This window comes from Gobio gobio (genome assembly GCF_949357685.1).
Source record: "Gobio gobio genome assembly, chromosome: 1".
Taxonomy (NCBI): domain Eukaryota; kingdom Metazoa; phylum Chordata; class Actinopteri; order Cypriniformes; family Gobionidae; genus Gobio; species Gobio gobio.
Window position 1 is genome coordinate 40,078,954 of NC_137097.1, and position 24,016 is coordinate 40,102,969.

Sequence of the window (24,016 nt, forward strand, 5' to 3'; positions counted from 1 at the left end):
TGTTTTTATTTTTAAATGATTTATTTACATTTAAAAAAAATTATGATTTAATTACTTAATAGTTTTTCATTAAACTCACAAACCCCATTTTGGGAAACCCGTAATGTAATATTTAATGCACTTCATGTTGTTGATTACAAAGAAGGGAATATATTTTCTTTCTCTTTGTATTTTTATATCAAAATAGTACAATATCATCATATTCAAATCAATGTGATAAATGAGTTAGGTCAAAAGTAATCAAAAAGTAGTCAGAATACATTACCTAAAATGAGTAGTCTAGACCAGGGGGCCGCAAATGAGTGACAGGGGGTCCATGGAAAAGAGAAAAACCATGACAAAAAAAAATGAATAAATAAATACATACGCTTAAAATAAATCAGTGATTAAATGTTAAGTTAACATATAAAACGTACAAAAATAAATAATAAAAATAAGTAAATAAATAGGTTTGCTTAATTTATTATTTATAAATGTGCTTAAAAGTGTAGAGGAAAAAAAGTAAATAAATTTAAATAAATAAATGATTAAATGGGTTTATATATATATATATATATATATATATATATATATATATATATATATATATATATATATATATATATATATATATATTAAAATAAAAATGTAAATAAGTAAATTAGATTAAAATAAATGAATAAAAATGTGATTAAATTGATCTATTCAAATAATGATTATAAATTAATGAATGATACTTTTAACTACATTACACTACTTCTAAGTACAATATTATAGTGCGTAGAAAATATATGTAATAAAGTAACTTAATAGAAACTATTGTTAGATATATAATATTAACATGAATAGTATTAATAATATTTAGTGTATTAATTGGGTCTTTATAAAAGACAGATGTCTTTTAAATATCAGAATGGGGGTCAGGATTACTATCTGCAATTTTTTGGAATCTGTAACTGACTACAATTTGTAAGTGATCTACCCAGCACTGATTAAACTGTCCAACTCAGAAGCGTGTTTGTTTGGTAAACATGCCAATTTCAGACATGCTTTCATTCTCAGAGCCTGATTTACTATGCCTCATAATAGCAGTCATCTTCAATGGGAGCAAAAAACACACATATGTACAGATATTAAAAGTAGGTAACCAGTAACACCCATCCCCCATTCAGCCATGCAGTCTACATTCCAGCCTACACGCTGAGGCTCTACCCAAGGGCTTCCGGTCGTTGGTGTTAGGGGGCGCTCGCGAGCCGCTGACTGATGCTTTCAGGCCGCTCTAGAGATACAATCAGACCAGATGGGAGGGGGAAGTGAGAAGGAAAAAGGAACTAGCTGTGCTGCCCTTTGTTTCTAGATTTTCCGAAGAGTACGGGGAAGCGACCGGCGCGAATCTACACTGTAAGTCACGCTCTAAACACGGCACAATGTTTGTTGAACACATGACGTCAGGGCGGACGTTTAAATTGGTACATTTCGGAACGGTTTTATAACGCGGACACGTTCTTTATGTCGCCGGTTTGCTGTGCGCCGATCAGTCCGACATTACACAGCGCCAGAGCAGCGGCAGAATGAATGAAGAAGTTTTGGGAATGTAACGCGAGCGGGGTACCGGGGTCAAGCGTACGGAAGGCGGGTGGGATCATCATCTTTAAAAAGACGCTCGCGGTATTTATCTCTGTGCTCGAGTCGGATAACTCGCATTATTTCGTGTTTTCTTTAAAGCACACACAGAGACAAGGGGAAGCACAGCATGGCCGACTGTAATCACACATACACATAAACCGGTCCTTTGCCTTTCTTTGTCTTTCCTTTTCGGTCTTGTTTATTATTTTCCAACTATTTTAAAATGGTTTATATAACGTTTAAACTCTGCTCCAACACACATATGTCTGGTGAAAGCATACCGGGGACGGTTTAGCCGGTTAAAAGTCGTTTTGTTTGTATGCCTTTAGCTCTAATCTTTTTCTCTTGTTCCCTAGTTGGTTCACGTCCTCAAAAATCACTTAACGTTACACAGTTTTCGCTTTACCACAATTTCCTGTACATTTTATAAATTCCCTGCAGCATTATATCGTGTTTTATTATAATCTTATGATTTATTATAGTGAGGTTAATGAGATATTGTTGGCTAATGTTTAGCTAGTCAGTGTTAGCAAGCTGCTAATTCTCGTTAGCCTTTGGGGGGGAGAGAAAAAAACAAAAATTGGCGTTTATTTTTTGATCACTGTTTATTAAAACTGTTTTTGATATACGTTTCTTTTGCATCATAATTATATTTGAAGTCTTTGTAAATGTTTGGATATTTTATACATAACCGGCATATGCATTTTAGCTAATAATTAGTTATAACTAAAGTTAACTGTTTTGCATTAATTAAACCTCATAATAAATCGGTTTCATACATGAAATACTATATTGAGAACCGGTTGAAGACGCACTTTGCATTATTATATAGGTGACGCTGGGTTTAGTTGTCACAATTTTGGTTCCAGTAAATGTTTCTCAGGGTGGGTTTATTTGTGTCAGTGTTTATACTTTTGCTTCACTACAAAACGCCATTGAAGATTTCCATTGTGATTTACAAATTACTTGTTTTGTGTCAACTTGCCCCAATGGTGTAGCGTGTTGTCTCAATAAAACCTAACATTCAACATCACGTTTATTATAGGCTTTGTTTTCAGCTAACTTTATAAAACCGTTATAAAAAAGGGTAACGTACATTTTATAGCAGGGCATTATACAGCTGACTGTTGTCTGTATAATAGTGTTTTTTTACAGGGTTACTGTAATAACGAAATGCATAATACAATTGAAGTTTTCACGGCTAAAGAAAACACATCTGTGTAATTTAATTAAATATTTATATAATTTATTTACTTTATACTGTTGTAAGATGTAGTATGATCAAGTTTGATTTGTTTTAAGCTATAATAGTCTTTTAAAAAATCTTGGAAAGTTTTTATATTGTTTTTCATGTTTTAAAGCAAGGGTTAGGGCTTCACCTTTGAAGAATTTTGAATGTTTTACATATTTTAAAGTGACACAAATGTTGAGATATATACTAGGCAGAATGAAATGCAATCTGATAAAAAGCCTCCTTTGGGGTCTTCACTAAAGGTTTTTAATGTATTCATTGACATACATTAGGGCACAGATTAATTAACCCATTTTCTTGTTTCATTTCAAGGGTCGTCCTTTTTGTAGCCATAACTGGATTAATCTATAGCGCATGTGATTTTACAGTTGTACAGAAAACTACCTTTTTATTAGTTATATTAGCGTTGATTGTTTGTTTTTGTGGTTGCTCTGTAGCTACATGATGACGAGTATGAGCTTGTGGGATTATTTATTTTTCCTTTCATTCCAATCATTATCATTAGCTAAAATTGTTTTATATGTATATTATACAAATGCTGTTTTTAAGCTTGTTTTGGCTTTGTGTTGTTAAAGCTGCTGGAATTTGTTTATTTTCTTTCCCAGGCCTTCTGAAAACAGATACAGAACACTGGTTTTCCGCCTCTTACTTCCTCTGGCTCTGCTGAGAGATGTCCACTCCGGACCCACCTATGGGCGGGACCCCTCGGCCGGGCCCTTCCCCGGGCCCTGGGCCGTCTCCAGGGGCCATGTTAGGGCCTAGTCCTGGACCCTCACCTGGCTCTGCCCATGGCATGATGGGCCCCAGCCCTGGGCCCCCCTCCTCAGGACACCCACTACCTCCACAGGGCCCCTCAGGTTACCCCCAGGACAACATGCACCAGATGCACAAGGTACTGACAGGTTTTATCAATATGCATCCGATTCATTTGTGGTTTTGATCCATATTATTGAGTCATTCTTTTTTTATTGTTGTTATTGTTTTTGAAGCCCATGGAAGGCATGCACGAGAAAGGAATTCCTGAAGATCAGCGCTACGGTCAAATGAAGGGTATGGGCATGAGACCGGGTGGGCACAGTGGCATGGGACCCCCACCCAGCCCTATGGACCAACACTCTCAAGGTATATATAGTACCTGTCTGTTAATCTTTGGTTCTATCTGTCTATCGTTCAATCTGTTGTTCTGTCTATCGATCTGTCTCTGTTTATCTATATATCTAGGGATGTCACAAGTGCCGGTACTTCAGTACCAAGTCGGTACTGAAATTTTAAAAATGTGATGATACCAGCATTTCTGTAGTACCGACTCCCAAGTATATTCGGTACCCGCAGCTGCGTTCAGTCGCTACGTGTTTATCTAAGCGCAGGGCTCCAGACTGTAGCCATATATATATACTAGTGTCTGTGGATATTAAACTGCAAAATACCATTTAAATATTACGCCTGCATGTTCTGCGCCTGTGTGAATGTCGGGCACAGATGCATGGGCGGGTGCACGAACACATGATGCTGGCTGTCTTTGTAGTCTCTGCCGTGTGTAACTATGGTCATGGTGAGAAAACTGTCATATCATGAACAGAGACACTCAAAGGTGTTCAGGGCAACCCGTCAAAATAAAAGTTTGGGTTAAAAAAATTGAAATTGACAGAATATATTGAGCTACTTTTGTAGCCTACAGTAGATTTAGCTATGTCTCTATGTAATAATAATACATCTCTACTAATAATAATAATTATGCCCAGATGGTTGATTAGTTTTCACTTCTTCTTTTTTAAACAGCAAACAGCCTTTGAATGTTAATGTATTATTTACTTATGATTATCATCATAAATAATAAACTTAATATATATATTTTTAAATAGTTAAATAAAAAGAAATTAAAAAAACATTTAGCTGTGGTACCGAAATTGGTACAGAGTACCGTAACATTTTTATGGTATTGGTAGCGACTACTGGAATTTTGGTACCGTGACATCCCTAGTTCGATTTATCTTTCTATCTGTCTGTGTATCTATCTATCGTTCTGTCTGTCTGTGTATCTATCTATCGTTCTATCTATTGTTCTATCTATCTATCGTTCTATCTGTCTGTCTGTGTATCTATCTATCTATCTATCGTTCTCTGTCTGTCTGTCTGTGTATCTATCTATCGTTCTATCTGTCTATCGTTCTATCTGTCTGTCTGTCTGTGTATCTATCTATCTATCGTTCTATCTATCTATCTATTGTTCTATCTGTCTGTCTGTGTATCTATTGTTCTATCTTTCAATCGTTCTATCTATATCGGTCTATCCATCCATCTATTGTTCAGTCTGTTTGTTGTTCTTGCTGTCATTTCCGTCATTCTATTCATCTTTCTAACTTTCATTCTATCTATGATATATGATGATATATCATACACCTGCACGTGTGGAATATAAGATATGCAGATGTTTGTGGCGCTCTGTTATATGGCAACCAGATGGTGTACTCACTGCTGAACTGTTTAGACTGGGTTTAGAAAAGCCGTCCAACCTGTTTGCTCACAATTCCCTTTGATGTGCACTGCTTCTCCTCCTTTGGGGCCGCACTTGTTTTTCAAACTGAGAAAAATGTAGGGTTACCCTTTTGAAACAGTAAGACAGACAGTTGTTGGAAACCACAAAGTCATGAAAGAAAATGAATGATTGTTTACCTCAATTTAACAAATAATTGTACCTTTTGAGAGAGAGTACATTTACATTTTGTGTATCTGTTATAATCTACTAATATAATCTTAGGCCGCATTCACATGAAGCCAGAGCTTTCCCCATCCAATCTTTTTTTTCCCCCTCATCTCAAGAAATATCTGCGTACACGAAACCACTGAACCAGACTCAAAACAATGTAGTATACATGCCAGACCAGTATGTGGTGCTGTAATTCTGCCACAGAGATGCACTAAAAACGGAGAAGAAGACTTGGAGCATGCACAAGACCTGGTGTGATGACATCACCGTTTCACAAAATATACGGATTTGCTGTACACACAAACGCAATTGCTCTATAAAGCAATGCAGAACGCATTAGCAATTACATTAGCAGTGTATTGAAAAACACCCATGACTCGAATTTTGTCAGGGCTAATATTTTCTGTGAAAATGTAACCATTAAATGTTTTCTTTAATTTCTTCCAGGTTATCCCTCTCCTCTGGGCGGTTCTGAACATGCCCCCAGTCCGGTACCTTCTAACGGCCCTCCGTCTGGCCCCATGATGCCTTCTGGTCCTGGTGCTGTCCCCATGGAGGGCGGTGACCCGCAGAATCGGAGCGGAGGTGCAGGTGGTGTTGCAGGTTCGGGACCCAGTGGAGGACCTCCAAATGCTGGTGGGCCTGGTGGTGCCGGCGGGCCCACTCCTTTCAACCAAAACCAGCTTCACCAGCTGCGGGCACAGATCATGGCCTATAAGATGCTTGCGCGCGGGCAGCCTCTACCTGACCACCTGCAGATGGCAGTGCAGGGAAAGCGGCCCATGCCAGGTATGCAGCCGGGGATGCCCAACATGCCCCCTGCTTCAGGACAAGGAGCAGGACCTCCTGGACCAGGTGGCCCCGTCCCTGGGGGACCCAACTACAATCGACCACCTGGTGAGTTGACATTTCATAATTCACAGCTCTCCAAAAATGTTGAAATAACCACCCCCATGTCAGGCTACTTTAAGTTACGTGAAGTTAAAGTCTATTTGTAGGATCATTAATTTTTTTAAATCTTCAAAAGTCTTCAAAGCGTCACAAGAGATGGCTTTTAATTACCTCATGTCTCAAAGCACATAGCGTTACAATAATAATGAACGCAAGCAAGTAAAATAAAAAAAATAACAACAACCTTTTATTTCTTTGGTCTTAATGTTTTGGACATGTTCTTGACATATTTTGGCAGATTCTTATGATTAATCTATTTTAATCTTATTCCATTACAATTTGGATGTTTCAGGAATGGTCGGTCCAAACATGCCTCTTCCAGGACCCTCTGGTGTTCCTCCAGGCCTGCAGGGACAGCCCACCAATGGGCCACCTAAATCTTGGCCTGAAGGTCAGTAAATTATCCACTATCACTACCAATAAGCAGTTTAAATTTAGACTTTGTATTGTATTCTGGTAACCTCAACAGTTATAAGGGTATTATTGAATTAAAATAATTTCTTAGTCACATATTTATGATGCGTTTGTAATCCCAGGGCCCATGGTGAACGCTGCCGCCCCTGCAAGTGCCCCACAGAAGCTGATACCTCCTCAGCCCACGGGCCGCCCTTCTCCAGCGCCACCTTCAGTTCCTCCCGCTGCCTCTCCCGTCATGCCCCCTCAGACCCAGTCTCCAGGACAACCAGCCCCGCCGCCCATGGTCCTGCATCAGAAACAGAATCGCATCACACCCATCCAGAAACCTAGGGGTCTGGACCCAGTGGAGGTCCTCCAGGAGAGAGAGTACAGGTGAGATGAAGGTCCCCTGATTTGTTTAGACAAGAAATGGCGCACATTTATGTTTTAGAGTAAAACACACTTATTCAATTCTGGAAACACCACCTTGTTAACTGGTTTCACCAACGTTTGATGATGTTGTTTCCATCGGTCAGGTTACAAGCTCGTATTGCTCATCGTATTCAGGAGCTGGAGAACCTTCCAGGCTCTCTGGCTGGAGACTTGAGGACAAAAGCCAACATTGAGCTCAAGGCACTTAGGCTCCTGAACTTTCAGAGACAGGTATGATCATATTCTCTAGGGATGTGCCCGAAGCAAATACTTTATTCGGAAAGTCACGGATAATGACCAATGCATTCCATGGATGGGAGGAAAAAATATATTTGAATGCTTTTGCGTTCTCTCACAATTATATAGTTGGGTTATTTTATTGTATATAATTTTCAGGCTGTCAATATGAGTAATTGAGTTCAGCCAAGTCCTGCCACATTTGAGTGGTTTTTGACCTATGTTGTCCTTGTCAACACAGCTCCGTCAGGAAGTTGTTGTGTGCATGCGTCGCGATACAGCCCTGGAGACCGCACTGAACGGCAAGGCCTACAAGCGCAGCAAGAGACAGTCCCTGCGTGAAGCTCGTATCACTGAGAAACTGGAGAAACAGCAGAAGATCGAGCAGGAACGCAAGCGCCGACAGAAACATCAGGTACTGGCTTGTTCTTCTTTTAGAGTTCAGTCATGAGACTGTTTTGCAAAAGTTATTTACGAAGTAATGTTTTAAATGTGTGCTTTGTGCCCTAAACCTGATTCACAAATGACTTAATACATTGTTCACGACGGAACCTCTTATTCCATTGCATTTGTAGGAGTATCTCAACAGCATCCTGCAGCACGCTAAGGACTTCAAGGAATACCATCGCTCCATCACCGCAAAGATGCAGAAGGTGACCAAAGCCGTAGCCACGTACCATGCCAACACTGAGAGAGAGCAGAAGAAGGAGAATGAGCGTATCGAGAAGGAGAGAATGAGGAGGCTGATGGTGAGGAGATGCTCAGACTTCCCATGTTTTTTGACTTGACAACTAAACTTTAGAACAAATGTCTAAAGAAAGCATATTCTGTGTGTGTTTCTTCCAGGCTGAAGATGAAGAGGGTTACAGGAAGCTGATCGATCAGAAGAAAGACAAGCGTCTGGCTTACTTGCTGCAGCAGACGGACGAGTATGTGGCCAACCTCACCGAGCTCGTCAGAGCTCACAAAGCTGTCCAGGCCCTCAAAGACAAGAAGAAGAAGAAGAAGAAAAAGAAGAAGGTGAGGGGATTTAATGGAATTCAAAGGGTTCCGTGATGGAAGGTAAATTGAGTTGTCCGTCGTTGTTTTTCCAGTAGTGTGTGAGATCTTTCTGTCTGCTTTTCTCCTCACAGAAGCCAGAGAACATAGTAGAGGGTGGAGTTGCTGCTCTGGGTCCAGATGGAGAGGTGAGATCTTAAAATTGGCAGATATTTGGCTTTTTACAATTAGCTTGGCTAATCACTTGTGCTATTGTGTCTCCATTTGGTCGCACCTTTTTTATATTAATCACAATGACCTTGCATGTTGATAAATCCTTTTCTTGATTTATATATGTTGGTTTTGTATTGATGTAAAGATTGATGGACTAAATTTGCAAAATCTTTTAATCTGAACATTGCTTCCAACACGCATACATTTAAAAGAAAACAGTACTAAAATATTATCACACATAACATGTATAACAAAAGTATTAATGCCATGGGTGTTATAATTTTATTAAAGTAATATTTCCATGGTGACGCATCATGTCCTTCACGTGACACAACGCAGCCACAATAGCACTATATGGCAGATTTATTGCTTTTATTTCACTTCTCCTTTTTTTTATTCAATTTTCACAAACTTGCTTGCTGTCATCAACTATGTGATATTCTGATTCTCAAATACATGCAAGTGATCATGTAATCTAAATTTGTAAATTGTTCTTTTGAATTGGTTGAAAATGATTAATGATTCATTGATAAATCAGCCTGAAACAAAATGATTAAAAAAGTAATATGATGTAATCTAGTATAATAATAATAAAAATAATAATAATTGTGTTTGGAATAAATAAGATTTTTCAAATGTTTTTGAAAGAAGTCTCTTATGCTCACCAAAGCTGCATTTATTTGATCAAGAATGCAGTAAAAACAGCAATATTGTGAATATATTACAATTTTAAATGTAGTAATATTTTTCCATCTTACTTGTTTTAAACTTGACAGGTAGTGTATGTATCTCAGTAATTACAAATAACTTGCAAAACCACTGAAATGTATTAATCAGAAGCAGCGGTGACCCCTGTAACCTAATCTGATACAAATATTTTGTATGTGTAGCCTCTGGATGAGACCAGTCAAATGAGTGACTTACCGGTGAAGGTGATTCATGTGGACAGTGGGAAAATCCTCACCGGCATGGAAGCTCCTAAAGCTGGACAACTGGATGCTTGGCTGGAGATGAATCCAGGGTGAGTGAGACACACTTTAGGCATCTCATTCATTCAAAATATGTACTTGAGTATCTACTAGTAAAAAGGGTTGGAGTAGCACATCATAACAATTTTGTCCCTAATATAGCATATTTATTATTTGCATTTATCTGACTAAAGCAGCAGGTTTGTTTGAATGTTATTTTGTTCATTTTTTTGTAGGTACGAGGTTGCCCCACGGTCAGACAGTGAAGATAGTGGCTCAGAGGACTACGAGGTATGGCTGTTCTTCAGCTCTCATATCTGTTTGTTCAGCAACACACTATGCTTTCTACAAGGGCTTTAAATGCACTTGAAGAACTCTACTGTGTGTGTGTTTTCACAGCCTTGAGGCCATCATCAGAATAAGATTAATGGCTAGTTTACCATGACCTGATACAGATAACCAATGTTTGTCTTTATGCACATTTTAACCATCTGATGCTGGTGTCCAAAGCAGTTGGCTGGTATTTAAAAGCCATTTTAACAATTCACGATACATTTCATAACCTCAGTTTAATTACAAAATTTGAAAAATCTATTATTTATCTGGTTGTCTTGAAGTTTTACATTTGTATACATTTCATTTCATTATATTTATATTTATAAATACAAATAAAAAAATATGTATAATTGTAAAATATCTATAATTAACACTGGACAACCACACACATTTTCCAAAATGTATAATTCATTTATACATCATAATTATTTAATTGAAGGGAACCCTGTTATTTATGTGGTTGTCTAGTAGTTTTACATTTTAATACATTCCATAACCTATTAATTTTATTTATAATTATTATTACAAAATTTGAAAAATATTATGTATATGTAAAATTAATGATGACAAAAAGCATTTGGTTATATCAGCATCCATGTATAACTTATTAAATTGGAGTTAAATACAAAGGTTTACATTTTATTCTATTAATGTACCATTGTATTTTCTTCTCTAAAGGAGGACGATGAGGAGCCTCAGCCCTCTCAAACTGCAACAGAGGAGAAGAAGATAATTCCGGATCCAGACTGTGAGGATGTGTCTGAGGTGGACGTCCGTCACATCATTGAGTACGTTACTGGCTTAAAGCTGTGCTTCATACAAATGGGATTATTTCGGGCCATCCTATGGTCCTTTTTGTAATTCTATTGTCATAATGATGTATATAAGCAAGATCCCTCTCTCCCACAGGCATGCCAAGCAGGATGTTGACGATGAATACGGTAGCGCAGCATTTGCTCGCGGCCTGCAGTCTTACTACGCCGTGGCTCACGCCGTCACGGAGAGGGTGGATAGACAGTCGAGCCTGCTAATCAACGGACAGCTCAAACAGTACCAGGTATACACACATGTAGACCAAACCAACTGCAAAATGCACCTTGATGACCTACGTGAACATGTGAGATTTGATAAATAGCATGTGCTGAATAACTTTCATCCATCCTGTCTGCAGATCAAAGGTCTAGAGTGGCTGGTGTCTCTGTATAACAATAACTTGAACGGCATTTTGGCTGATGAAATGGGTTTGGGGAAAACCATCCAGACCATCGCACTCATCACCTACCTCATGGAATACAAACGTCTCAACGGACCCTTCCTCATTATCGTCCCCCTCTCGTGAGTCACTTTTCACACTCTACTCTAGGGCTGCATGATATTGGAAAGGATATTTTGTTTTTCTGCAGTTTTTATATTCCTAATTGAGGAAATGCAGAAATGTTCACTAGATTACTTCAGAAAAATTACTTTTCTGACGTGAATCGTGTTTACACTTATAATTCTCTTTACAAGAACAAACTCAAATCTTTTTATCTATGGTTAAACCATCATCTTTTTGTCATTTTTGTTATTTATCTATTATATTTGGTAATATTTCAACAAATAATTAGTGATATTTATTTGTAATTATATATTTTCTCTTACAGGACCCTGTCGAACTGGGTGTACGAGTTTGATAAGTGGGCTCCGTCTGTGGTGAAAGTTTCTTACAAGGTAGTTATTTGATACATTTATGTAGTATTTAAATTGTCAAAAAACATTTTGGGCAAATTGAACTGGTTTTCCAGAAATTAATGTAAAGTAATACAAAATAAAATTCACTTAAGCAAGTAATTAAGGTTTATTAACAAATTTTCTTTGCTTGTTTTCATCTCAGGGCTCTCCTGCTGCTCGCCGTGCATTTCTTCCCATTTTGCGCAGCGGCAAGTTCAACGTGCTTGTCACCACTTACGAGTACATCATCAAAGACAAGCAAGTGCTGGCCAAGGTACAGACCTGCCGATTGTCAAGTTATCATTGTCAGCCAATTAAATGTGGGGTTTTTTTTATGCTTTTTGACAGTGAGCTACTTGGTAAAGATTCTCTCTGTTTCTCTCAGCTCCGCTGGAAGTACATGATAGTGGACGAAGGTCACCGTATGAAGAACCACCACTGTAAACTGACTCAGGTGTTGAACACGCACTACCTGGCGCCCCGGCGTCTGCTGCTCACTGGCACGCCGCTGCAGAACAAGCTGCCCGAGCTGTGGGCGCTGCTCAACTTCCTGCTGCCCACCATCTTCAAGAGCTGCAGCACCTTCGAGCAGTGGTTCAACGCTCCGTTTGCCATGACTGGAGAGAAGGTAAGCTGATTTAAAATCAAGACGCATCAGAAGTTTTAGTAGGTCTAGTTGCATCGTGTCCAAATGTGCTACAACTTGAAATCCTGTTTTTGGGTCATCTCGCTTTGTAAACGTAGTGGTGCAATGTTATGTTTTAAAGGTGGACCTGAATGAAGAAGAGACCATTCTGATCATCCGTCGTCTGCACAAAGTGCTCCGCCCCTTCCTGCTCAGGAGACTCAAGAAGGAAGTGGAGGCCCAACTGCCGGAGAAGGTTTGTTTTTGTGCTTGCAAAACAATTTTGTTTTTCACTCTTTTGACTATTCAATATGCATCTCAACTTGTATTTGTCCTGAAATACCTTAAAGGGTTAGTTCATCCAAAAATGAAAATGACCCCATAATTTACTCACCCTCAAGTCATCCTAGGTGTATATGACATTCTTCTTACAGATGAGTACAATCAGAGTTGTGTTAAAAAAATGTCCTGGCCCTTCTCAGCTTTAGAATTGCATTGAATGGCAGCCCCCAAAAAATGCATCCATCCATTATAAAAGTAATCCATATGGCTCCGGTGAGTTAATAAAGGCCTTCTGAAGTGAATCGATTGGTTTGTGTGAGAAAAATATCCATATTGAACTCCTCATAAAGTAAAATCTCTAGCTTCCGGCAGACAGCCTTCCGTATTCAACTTACGGAAAAAGCGTAACTGGCGAGATGTATGACGTCAGATGTAGCATAAGCATTTTGAACTGCGAGAGGCATTACACGTTCTATGTAAGTTGAATACGGAAGGCGGTCTGCCGGTAGCTAGATATTTTAATTTGTGTTAAATATGGATATTTTTCTTACACAAACGCATCGCTTTGCTTCAGAAGGCCTTTATTAACCCCCTGGAGCCGTGTGGATTACTTTTATAATGGATGGATGCACTTTTGTGGGCTCCCATTCACTGCCATTATAAAGCTTGGATTAGCCAGGATATTTTTTAATATAACTCCGATTGTGTTTGTCTGAAAGAATGTCATATACACCTAGGATGGCTTTTTTTTTTTATACATTTATTTTTTTTCCTTTTCCTCCCTCCTCAATACTTATTATTAGACGTCAATATTTTTTTTGTATGCTTACCAAGGCTGTATTTGTTTGATCAAAAATACAGTAAAATTTTGAAATATAGCTATTCAAATTTATATTTTAGAATGTAATTTATTCCTGTGATGAAAGCTGTATTTTCAGCATCAGTACTCCAGTCTTCAGTGTCACATGATCCTTCAGAAATCATTCTAATATGCCGATTTGCTGCTCAAGAAACAGTGTTGAAAATGACTGTGCTAAGTAATCTTTACGCTTTTAATAAGCTTTTTTTTTCCAGGATTCTTTGAATAGAATGTTACGAAATCAATGTAATGCATCCTTGCTGAAAGCAATTTATTCTATTTATTTCTTTACAAATTTTTTTTTATGTAATACACTTGAAATGCCACATAGAAACTTCATTTAATCGGCTATGAATCTATTCACTGAAAATAACAAAATGCCATGTTTGCTACTGAAGTTTCTTTTTTTACATTAAAATGTGAATTTGTCTGTCTCTGTTTCCTTGCGTTCAGGTGGAATATGTGATCAAGTGCGACATGTCGGCTCTACAGAGAGTGCTGTACAGACACATGCAGGCTAAAGGAGTGCTGCTCACCGACGGCTCTGAGAAAGACAAGAAGGTGAGATGACCGGATTCACGCCGAGAATATGTGAGGAACGTTCAGTGTGTCTTTCTGAAACAGTCTAATATCCATCTTCCTGTTACAGGGTAAAGGAGGCACTAAGACGCTGATGAACACCATTATGCAGTTGAGGAAGATTTGTAACCACCCTTACATGTTCCAGCACATTGAGGTGATCATTTGTTTCACATATTCTGCATATTCACATATTCAAGGTCTTTTTCGTCCTGTATGCTTATCTTCCAGATTTGTGGCACCTGGTTTGACATTTTTGTTTTCTGTTTTGCAGGAATCTTTCTCTGAGCACTTGGGCTTCACTGGAGGCATTGTTCAGGGGTATGTAGAACACTTCCCGATAACAAAATTTTACAGCTTTTTGCATTCCTGGTTTTATCTGTGATTTACCATATTCTGTATCACCACACTTTAGACTTGATTTGTACCGTGCCTCTGGCAAGTTTGAGCTGCTGGACCGTATCCTGCCGAAGCTCCGCGCCACCAACCACAAAGTGCTGCTCTTCTGTCAGATGACCTCGCTCATGACCATCATGGAGGACTACTTCGCCTACCGCAACTTCAAATACCTGCGCCTGGACGGTGAGTCGACTTCAACCAGGTTCACATAGAATGAAGAATTTTAGGAAGAAATTATTGCATATCTTGGTAGACTGATTTTTTATTTTTTATTTTTTTAAGTGAAAGGTCTTGGATTTAATAGTTCGTTAAAGACTAGCAGTCATGTAAGATGCGGTGTAATCATGCTGACATCTTTCTTTTGTCCTTGTAGGAACCACTAAGGCTGAGGATCGTGGCATGTTGCTGAAGAACTTTAATGACGCGTCCTTTAATTACTTCATCTTCCTGCTGAGCACCAGAGCAGGAGGTCTGGGGCTGAACCTGCAGTCCGCTGACACGGTTATCATATTTGACAGCGACTGGAACCCTCACCAGGTACGAGACTGTCCCTTGAAATATTTAGGCCCTGTTTACACTAGTGCGTTTTCATTTTAAAACGGAGCATGTCACATGACCGTTCATGCACACTGGGCATGCGCGTACAACTCTAAACTGTTGCCTCTTGCGCATGTAGTATGCTGCAGTATTATACAATATAGCGTTTAACTGCACAACGGCTGCTAAAAAAGGACCACAAAGTCAGCGAAGCATGCAGTTCTGTCTCCGTGTTTTTGTTTACATGGTCGTCGAGGCTGGCATGCTACAGAGAGACGGCTCTGGGCTGCGTTTCCCAAAAGCATTGTAACAAAACCCACTAACAGTCTGTACGATCAACTTAGGCGTACAGTGCTTTTGGGAAACGCAGCCCAGGTCTATTATCATGTTCAGGTAACTGTCTGCAGTGTTTTCAAAAGTATCCGTTTTCCAAGTTCGAAAACGCCTGAGTAGTGTAGATGACAGACAACCTTAGCAAAAGTTATGCGTTTTAAAATGAAAACACGCTAGTGTAAACGGGTCCTCAGTTATATTTATTACTGAAAAAAGTGAGTGTATTGTTCACAAATCAACGAATCATTGTACAATAGAATGTATAACTGAATGTGAATTTATTTGTTTTTGTACAATATTCATTGCAGAATACAATCTTTAGAATCATTTGAATAGCATCACTGTAAAATAGAATATTTAATTAATTGTAGAATAAAATGTATAAGAATGTTAATGTATAAACAAACTAATGTTAATTTGTGTTTATTCATAATACATTAATTTTGACACTTGTAATGTTAAAAATTGATTAGTGTATGGAGAAATTAACATCACCCTAAATGATAATATTGTAATAAATGCTGAAAATATTTTACATTGCTTATTGTTAAGTGTTACCATATAAGCTTTTGTAGATACCAGTATTGAATCTTTTACACAGATTCTACAATCTTTAGAGTCTCTGTAGAAAAGAATGTACAACCAATTGAAATAATATTAACCAATGGGTTTCCTCTCTGTGATGGTCATCATTTTAATTGAATTGCTAATAATATTATTTGTTTTAATGAGTCTGAATTCCACAATATATTATGTCTCTGAACACCTTTTTTTTTCTTATAGGATCTGCAGGCCCAAGATCGTGCCCATCGTATCGGGCAGCAGAATGAGGTGCGTGTGCTGCGTCTGTGTACCGTGAACAGCGTGGAGGAGAAGATCCTGGCTGCTGCCAAATACAAACTGAACGTGGACCAGAAGGTCATCCAGGCTGGTATGTTCGACCAGAAGTCCTCCAGCCATGAGCGCAGAGCTTTCCTGCAGGCCATCCTGGAGCATGAAGAGCAGGATGAGGTACAGACACTTATTTATGATGGACAATTTTAGTGTCCTGTAGGGGTGTAATGGTACATGTCCTGTACCGAAACGGTTCGGTAGGAATACTTCCGGTACGGTGCACATGTGTACCGAATGCAATCTTTAACAGTTAACAATAAGCTTGAGTCTGTCCGAAATCCGAGTTCCCACACAAACATATTAAGTGTTCTGTCCATTTTATCATGAAATTTTAACACTGCCATTTTGACACACTTTAATGTGGCGTGACAGATCACTGTATAGGCTTTCAAGTGGCAGAGTGAGTGAACGCAATCATCTCTTCCTAGTCAAAGAATAAACATGACTTAACATCTTATGGTATTTTGAGGGATACATTACAACATATGTCGTGTAATCGCTCAATCAGTGTTTCAACCGTGGAAAGACGTCAATAAAACAGCTTGTAAACAATTTCACGTAGCATTACATATACCTCAGGCAAGTCATTGTGTCCACACTGGTTGGTTCACTAGAGAAATGAACTCTTTCGCTAAATATATGCACTATATTAGCCTATATATTCATTGTATTCTACTTAACCTGTTAGTGATGTCTTGATTATTTAATGTTTAAATGAATCTGTCATGAAAATGACAGACACTGTGTATAAATGATTATATTTCAACAACGAATTGGAGTAAAACATAATTTTATAATTAGATTTAGTTAATGCAAAAACTGCCTTATGTACAGTTTGCATGTGTGCATACAATGTGTTATTTGAGTGTTGATTATTATATCTAAAAATAAATAACATCTGAATTTAGGCTAATAGTTTTGGTTCTGTTGTTAACCTTTAATGTTATAGTAATGTGCAAGTAAGGGCTCCCTATATAGTTTCCAGCATTAGCAGAGATGATTGTTTTTTTTTTTTTTATCCTTAAGAAACTGTTATAATTTAATTAATTTAAGGATATACACAATTTGTTCACCAAACCACTGTTTAATAAAAAAAAGAAGCAATTTTATGTTTAGTTTTCCGGCTGTACCGAACATGATCCGAACAATGACAGCAAAACCGAGGTACGTACCGAACCATCAGTTTTGTGTACCGTTACACCCCTAGTGTCCTTTCAACAGGCTCTGTTTTCTGTAGTTAACGTTTACTCTCTCCTTTTGGTTTCTCTCTTATCTCAGGAGGAAGATGAAGTACCCGATGACGAGACCGTTAATCAGATGATCGCTAGAAGCGAGGAAGAGTTCGATCACTTCATGGTAAGGAGTGCTACTTGCTTTCATTTAACTTCCGTTAACTTGACACTCTTTGTTTTGTTTGACTTTGTTATTCCAATTCTTCCTGATTTTTCTTGTCTTTTTTTGTCCAGCGCATGGATCTCGACCGCCGTCGCGAAGAGGCTCGTAACCCGAAGCGCAAACCCCGGCTGATGGAGGAGGATGAGCTGCCCACCTGGATCATGAAGGATGATGCAGAGGTGGAGAGGCTCACCTGCGAAGAAGAGGAGGAGAAGATGTTCGGCCGCGGCTCCCGTCAGAGGAAGGAGGTGGACTACAGCGACTCCCTCACGGAGAAACAGTGGCTGAAGGTGAATGAGGAATCACAACTGCATTGTATTGATTCTTTTGTTATAAAATTCCAAGCGTATTGACCTATTTTACTGCTGCTCAGGCCATTGAGGAAGGCACCCTTGATGAGATTGAGGAAGAGGTGCGCCACAAAAAAACGACCCGCAAGAGGAAGCGAGACCGTGACCTCGACCTTCCAGGCCCGTCCACACCCAGCTCCAGTGGGCGGAGCAGAGATAAAGATGACGACTGTAAGAAGCAGAAGAAACGTGGCCGTCCTCCAGCTGAAAAACTCTCTCCCAACCCTCCCACGCTCACCAAGAAGATGAAGAAGATTGTGGATGCCGTAATCAAATACAAGGATGGGTTAGTCTCTTCGGCCATGTTCCTGTCTTTTTTGTTCATTTTTATTTTATCTATCTATCTATCTATCTATCTATCTATCTATCTATCTATCTATCTATCTATCTATCTATCTATCTATCTATCTATCTATCTATCTATCTATCTATCTATCTATCTATCTATCTATCTATCTATCTATCTATCTATCTATCTATCTATCTATCTATCTATCTCTATCTATCTCTTAAGGTTATTTTCATATGCATTTGGTTTAAGCTTAAGAAATGTACACTGCTTTGTAAATGTACTTTTTTTTTTATCACTTCATGCATGTTAAATTTACTTGGGAATCGAACCCATGATCTTGGCTTTGAGCGCTATTCTCTACTTTTAATTTTCAGGAAAGCAAAAAATTTTTTATATTTGTTTCAAAATGAAACAATAGTTACAAATACTGCCCCATTATACCCCGATTTTTTTTACATAATACCAGGTTTAGACAAACACAGTCTTACCAAAATGGTTCCAGACCAGATAAATGCAGTGTTTCCGTGCTTATAGAGATATTTTATGCTTTAATTGGTGTAAATTAGATAAACATTTTAGAAGTAAAACAATTTTGTCTCTGTATTTCTCAACAGCAGTGGGAGGCAACTGAGTGAGGTGTTCATTCAACTGCCATCTCGTAAAGAGCTGCCAGAGTATTACGAACTCATTCGCAAACCTGTGGACTTCAGGAAGATCAAGGTTTGTCAACTATTCATTTTTCTTTTAATTGATTAATTTAAAGTTTGTGCTTTTGGGTTTTTTTCTAAATGTTTTGGCTGGTTCACAAACACCAATTGAAATACACTAACTTAATGTCAATAGGCAATTCATAATATATTAGTAAATAAAGATTCAAGTGTTGAATCCTGTTCTCTGTTCTGTACAGGAGCGCATCAAGAGTCATAAGTACCGCAGTCTGAACGACCTGGAGAAAGATGTCATGCTGCTTTGTCAGAACGCCCAGACCTTCAATCTGGAGGGATCACTGGTAATGTTCATCATCCTCTTTAACATTACACCAATCAAAAAGCACTAATGGACCATCCTGTTCCTTACTTTGTAGGGCATTTTGTTTAATCGTTAATCTAAATGTCTATAAATTTAGCTGATTCAGATGAGATTAGGATTTATATTATATGGTTATATGATTTTTATTATTATATTTCAGATCTACGAGGACTCTATCGTGCTGCAGTCTGTGTTCACCAGTGTGCGGCAGAAGATAGAGAAAGATGTAGAGAGCGAGGGAGAAGAGAGTGAGGAGGAAGAGGACGAGGTAGATGAAGGATCGGAGTCTGAATGTAAGTATCGATGATGATACTAAATATATATTTTGTGAAATTGACTATTTATCTGAGCAGAGTATCATGCATGTACAATTCAAATTTAAATGAAGCGATTCCATGATTAACATGCGTGTGTGTGTTTTAGCTCGTTCTGTGAAGGTGAAGATAAAGCTGAGTCGAAAGGACAAAGTGGAGAGAGGGAAGGGAAGACGCCGTACTGGGCGCAGCTCGCGCCCTAAACCTGTTGTTAGCGATGATGACAGTGAGGAGGACCAGGAAGAGGTACTTATGAATATTGGACGTAGAGAGAAAGTTCATTAAAAAATGAAAATTCTCTCGTCTTTTTCTCACCCCCATGCCATCCCATGGCATTCTTTCTTCAGATAAAAACAAAGATTTTTAGGAAAATAATCAATTTCTGTGAGTCTAAATAATGCAAATGAATGTTAGCGTCATTGATTAGATGAACGCCGTGGTATGATTACATAAATGCACAAGCATTGCGCATCCGTGTATTATTATATATAGTGAACTTTATTATCAAATTTATTTTGAATGGAATTTTCGGACATCTCTGAAACATCCAAAACATATCTTCTTCACTCCAATTGTCAAATTTTCTGTCAGCATTTACATTATACAAGAAATAAAGCAAACAATTCAGTCAAACATAGAAAGTCAGCGCTCTAGTCTACAGTTAAATAGCCTAAATATATAAAGTTTACCAGGAACAAATAGATATAGATAGATTCATGAGACCAAAGATCGCCCGTTAGATCTACTCAAGACAAATTATATCTCATGTACCATTCACAACTTCTGACAATGGAAATGGCAAAAATTGCATATTGTATTGAACCGTACCGCTCGGTGGAAACAAGCCATAATTACTCTTACAGCTCTTATTAGCCGGCCTCCGTTGCACTCACCCCCCTAAACATCACTACCATCCCTGTCACGGCACCAACGTGACTGGTCTTACTCATACCACTCCAAGCGGGATTCAAACCAGTGCCGCTGGCGTAGGAGTCGGGTGCACTAACAAGGATGCTTCTAGCGTCAGTCGCTAGTGTAACTCTTGAAACCAGGGGAGTGAGGTTTACTCGCACAGTTCCCACTAGCTGGCCTCCTTTACACTAAGGCTTCTAGCTGTAACATTCTAACACCGCTTCGTTTCACACTGTACAGGTTTGGCACCGCAATGCGGGGTTAATGCTGCAAAAGCGGCATTTGCACTGCTCTGGAGCAAGGTTTCATAAATTACAAGTGTGAAATGCTCCTTTATCCGGGGTTAAAAGTGGCGTTTTGAGCGATAACCCGAGGTTAAGCACAGTGTGAAAAGTGTTTAGATGAAAAAAGGGATGTATCGGTATGCGAGGTGAGAAAAAGACGAGACAATTGTAATTTTTTGGTGAGCTCTATCCATTTAAAGGAAAAATACAGATATTAAGATACTCACTTATGCTAATTGATTTTCTTATGTTTTTGTACAGGAGCACTCGATTAGTGGCAGCGAGGAAGATTAAACCTTCAGGACCAAAATGCGTCTTTTACTCAATTCAGCTACAGATTCGACAGATGCCCACTCCTGAAGGGGCCTAGTTTTACCCCTTTTTTAGAGAGAGAGAGGACACTGATTAAACGGAAAATGACACTATAAAATGCAGAAAAAAAAGAAAGCCTTTCCATTTGCATATTTAAGCAGACGATATAAATTTATGTATAGCAGGAGCGTTTATGTATTGAGCTTTTGTTGTTTCTTTCTATATTTGTTTTTATGATTTTTCACAAGGACGTGACAAGATGGACAGATATTTGACAGACTGACTAAGTGGACCAGTAAGAGTGGATCATGTTTCAGTGTCCTCTTGATTTTAGCCTGAACGTCACCCCTTCATCCCCCCCAGACGCATGTTGTTTGTGGAAAACGCAGCCAGTTAGTTCTCTTTCCGTTTTTCTCTTGATGTCTCTGTTTAAATGAAGATTGCAAACAGGATTAAGGTACTTCCTCCTTGGCAGGAGAAATGGGGGAGAATAGGGTGTAGGATTCTGTACTGTCAGTGTCACTGGATTTCCAAAATGCACAATAAAAGCATCTCAGAAATAGTAAATGCTTCAGAGTTGTTTTGCACAAGTCAAGACTTCAAAACTGGTGAACTGCATATAGTTGTGAGTAGAGATTGACCAATTCATAGTTTATATGTCATGTCACATCCTTGTGGAAATGCCCTCCATTGCCTGCCATTTATTTGTACAAAGAACTAATGTAGTAAGACGGTGATAATAAAATGCCAAATTCAATATGCTCCTTTTTGATGATGCATACTATGTACAGGTAAGCAGATGAACCCACAATATAAACAGAACACAGTTTCTCATTAAAGGGATAGTTCACATAAAAATGAGAATCCTGTCATTACTCACCCTCAAGTTGTTCCAAACCTGTATGAATTTTTTCGTTCTGCTGAACACAAAGGAAGATATTTGGAAGAATGTTTGTAACCAAGCATATATCGGAAGTCATTGACTTGCATAGTATTTTTTCCCCACTATGGTAGTCAATGGGGCCTGAGATCTGCTTGGTTACAAACATTCTTCCAAATATCTTCCTTTGTGTTCAGCAGAATGAAGAAATTCATACGGGTTTGGAACAACTTGAGGGTGAGTAAATGATGACAGGATTCTCATTTTTATGTGAACTATCCCTTTAACGTTATATAAATCTTTGGATTTCAAGACTTTGCACAATTTGTCCTTTTTGATGTGATTCATGTTGATTTAGCACTGTGTTGCTACACAACTTTTTGACCCCACTGTGGCCACAAGCGTTTCTGTAGATGAATGTCACGAGAGGAACTGTTTCCCAAAAGCAGATCGTAGAATAATTGCAACCAATGGTCTCTGAGATAAACTTAGGGCTGTGCTTCCCAAAAGCATCATAAGCCTGTGTCGTCCACTTACTCATAAAGGATCATAGTGCATTTCTCCAGAAAATCAAACCCTGAACTGTTGGTTCTGTGACGTTTGTAAATATCCTAACATTGCCTAACTTTTGAGGTCTGGGAATCGCCACCAAGTTTATTTTATCTGATTTGTAATTCAAGGGTTTTTTTTTTTTATTGTTATTTTTGTGTTAAAAGACTATAAGCATGCACCTCAGAAAAAGGATTTTTGTCTCTTGTTTGGTTTAATTAAAATTAGCTAAAGTAACTAGATTTTTGAATGTTTTGTTCAATCCACCTAATATATTTAACACAAATGAATTGGGACTACATGAATCATTTTGTCGACAATTAACTGGCTAGTGGATCTGTGTTTCCCAGCATGCTTTCCAAGGGACCGCTTTAGTAGAGTAAATTTGGGGATTTATTGATCATTTATGAAGGGGTTGGGGGTTTAGGAAAGGGAAAGACATGTTAAAGGTTTAAATATGAAAATTCTTTCATTAATTACTCACCCTCAAGTCATTTAGTTCATCTTCGAAACACAAATGAAGATGATGAAATCTGAGAGATTTCTGTCCCTTCATTGCACTCTACACAACTGAAACTTTGATGCTTCAAAAAGTTCATAAAGATACTTTATAGGTGCTGTATGTAAGTTTTTCACTTGACTAAAGCATAAAGATACCATAATATGTTTGCAGATATGTAGGAAACATGCTAAATTCACCTACTTGTTTCTCTGAAGTGTGTGTTCCGTGTCAGAATGTCTGTTGTTGTTTTGGTTGAAAAAAGCGTATTGCAGCAGCCATTGAAGCCAGCAAACAAACTGGATCGCAGATTCTACCCGACCTAAAAAGCCTTGGCATCCATCTAAAAATCACTATGAACATATTACATGTCCATCCTACATAATATACCTTTAAAACTAATCCATTTGAATTTAGCCGTTTAGTTCAAATTTTCGCACACTTAGTTCAACATTTTATATGATGAACAGATTTAATTTAGGCTTTAATCAACACCGTAATTTCATAGTTTTTTGTTTAAATGGAAAAAAAAATACACTTATTCGCATACAATGACGTTGGCCAATCATAACAATGGCTCCTAAATTACAATTCTGCCTTAAAGGAGCTGTCCTTTAAAAACGTATCATTTCATACAGAGGGTCAGAATGAAGGTTGAAGATAATTGCTTTTACACTTTTTTTTTTTTTTAATGCAAAAAACATTATTAGCGCTATAAATGAACCCCTTTAATATTCAGTTGTTGGATTTTTTTATGAATTTTGTAGTTACCACTGAGTGCTTAGGAGGTGGGCACTCGGTGAGTAATAACCAGGGCCACAGAATCTGTGTGATTTTTTTTTTGTGATTTCTGCACTGAATTTTTTTGAAAAATCTGTGAAATTAT

The 24,016-nt window shown here is 38.3% G+C and overlaps 1 protein-coding gene across 3 annotated transcripts; it reads left to right on the top strand.

Moving 5' to 3' along the window:
- The first annotated feature begins 1,250 nt into the window (after window positions 1–1,250).
- smarca4a (SWI/SNF related BAF chromatin remodeling complex subunit ATPase 4a) lies at window positions 1,251–22,053 on the top strand. 3 transcript variants are annotated; one of them, XM_079829641.1, is made up of 35 exons: window positions 1,251–1,380; window positions 3,463–3,749; window positions 3,847–3,979; window positions 6,012–6,461; window positions 6,808–6,906; window positions 7,052–7,304; window positions 7,448–7,574; window positions 7,822–7,995; window positions 8,156–8,329; window positions 8,427–8,600; window positions 8,714–8,767; window positions 9,683–9,813; window positions 9,997–10,051; window positions 10,775–10,884; window positions 11,006–11,153; window positions 11,268–11,431; window positions 11,740–11,806; window positions 11,970–12,080; window positions 12,192–12,434; window positions 12,574–12,687; window positions 14,026–14,133; window positions 14,222–14,308; window positions 14,426–14,472; window positions 14,567–14,733; window positions 14,924–15,087; window positions 16,204–16,431; window positions 17,431–17,478; window positions 17,593–17,670; window positions 17,781–17,999; window positions 18,083–18,345; window positions 18,966–19,071; window positions 19,259–19,360; window positions 19,541–19,673; window positions 19,804–19,940; window positions 21,152–22,053. In XM_079829641.1, exons 2-35 carry the CDS (start codon window positions 3,528–3,530, stop codon window positions 21,182–21,184), a joined length of 4,923 nt encoding a protein of 1,640 aa, XP_079685767.1. In that variant the 5' UTR covers window positions 1,251–1,380; window positions 3,463–3,527; the 3' UTR covers window positions 21,185–22,053. The 3 variants fall into 3 exon arrangements, with proteins under 3 accessions (XP_079685767.1, XP_079685768.1, XP_079685769.1); XM_079829642.1 differs by lacking the exon at window positions 17,431–17,478; XM_079829643.1 differs by lacking the exon at window positions 17,431–17,478 and having other exon boundaries at window positions 8,717–8,767.
- The last annotated feature ends 1,963 nt before the right edge of the window (window positions 22,054–24,016 follow it).

What these genes read in the sequence shown, in the direction of transcription:
- smarca4a (XM_079829641.1), top strand. Translation starts at nt 3,528, where the DNA reads ATGTCCACTCCGGACCCACCTATGGGCGGGACCCCTCGGCCGGGCCCT. An exon ending in TATGGACCAACACTCTCAAG is followed by an intron (nt 3,980 to 6,011) that starts GTATATATAGTA and finishes AATTTCTTCCAG; the next exon opens with GTTATCCCTCTCCTCTGGGC. An exon ending in CAACTACAATCGACCACCTG is followed by an intron (nt 6,462 to 6,807) that starts GTGAGTTGACAT and finishes TGGATGTTTCAG; the next exon opens with GAATGGTCGGTCCAAACATG.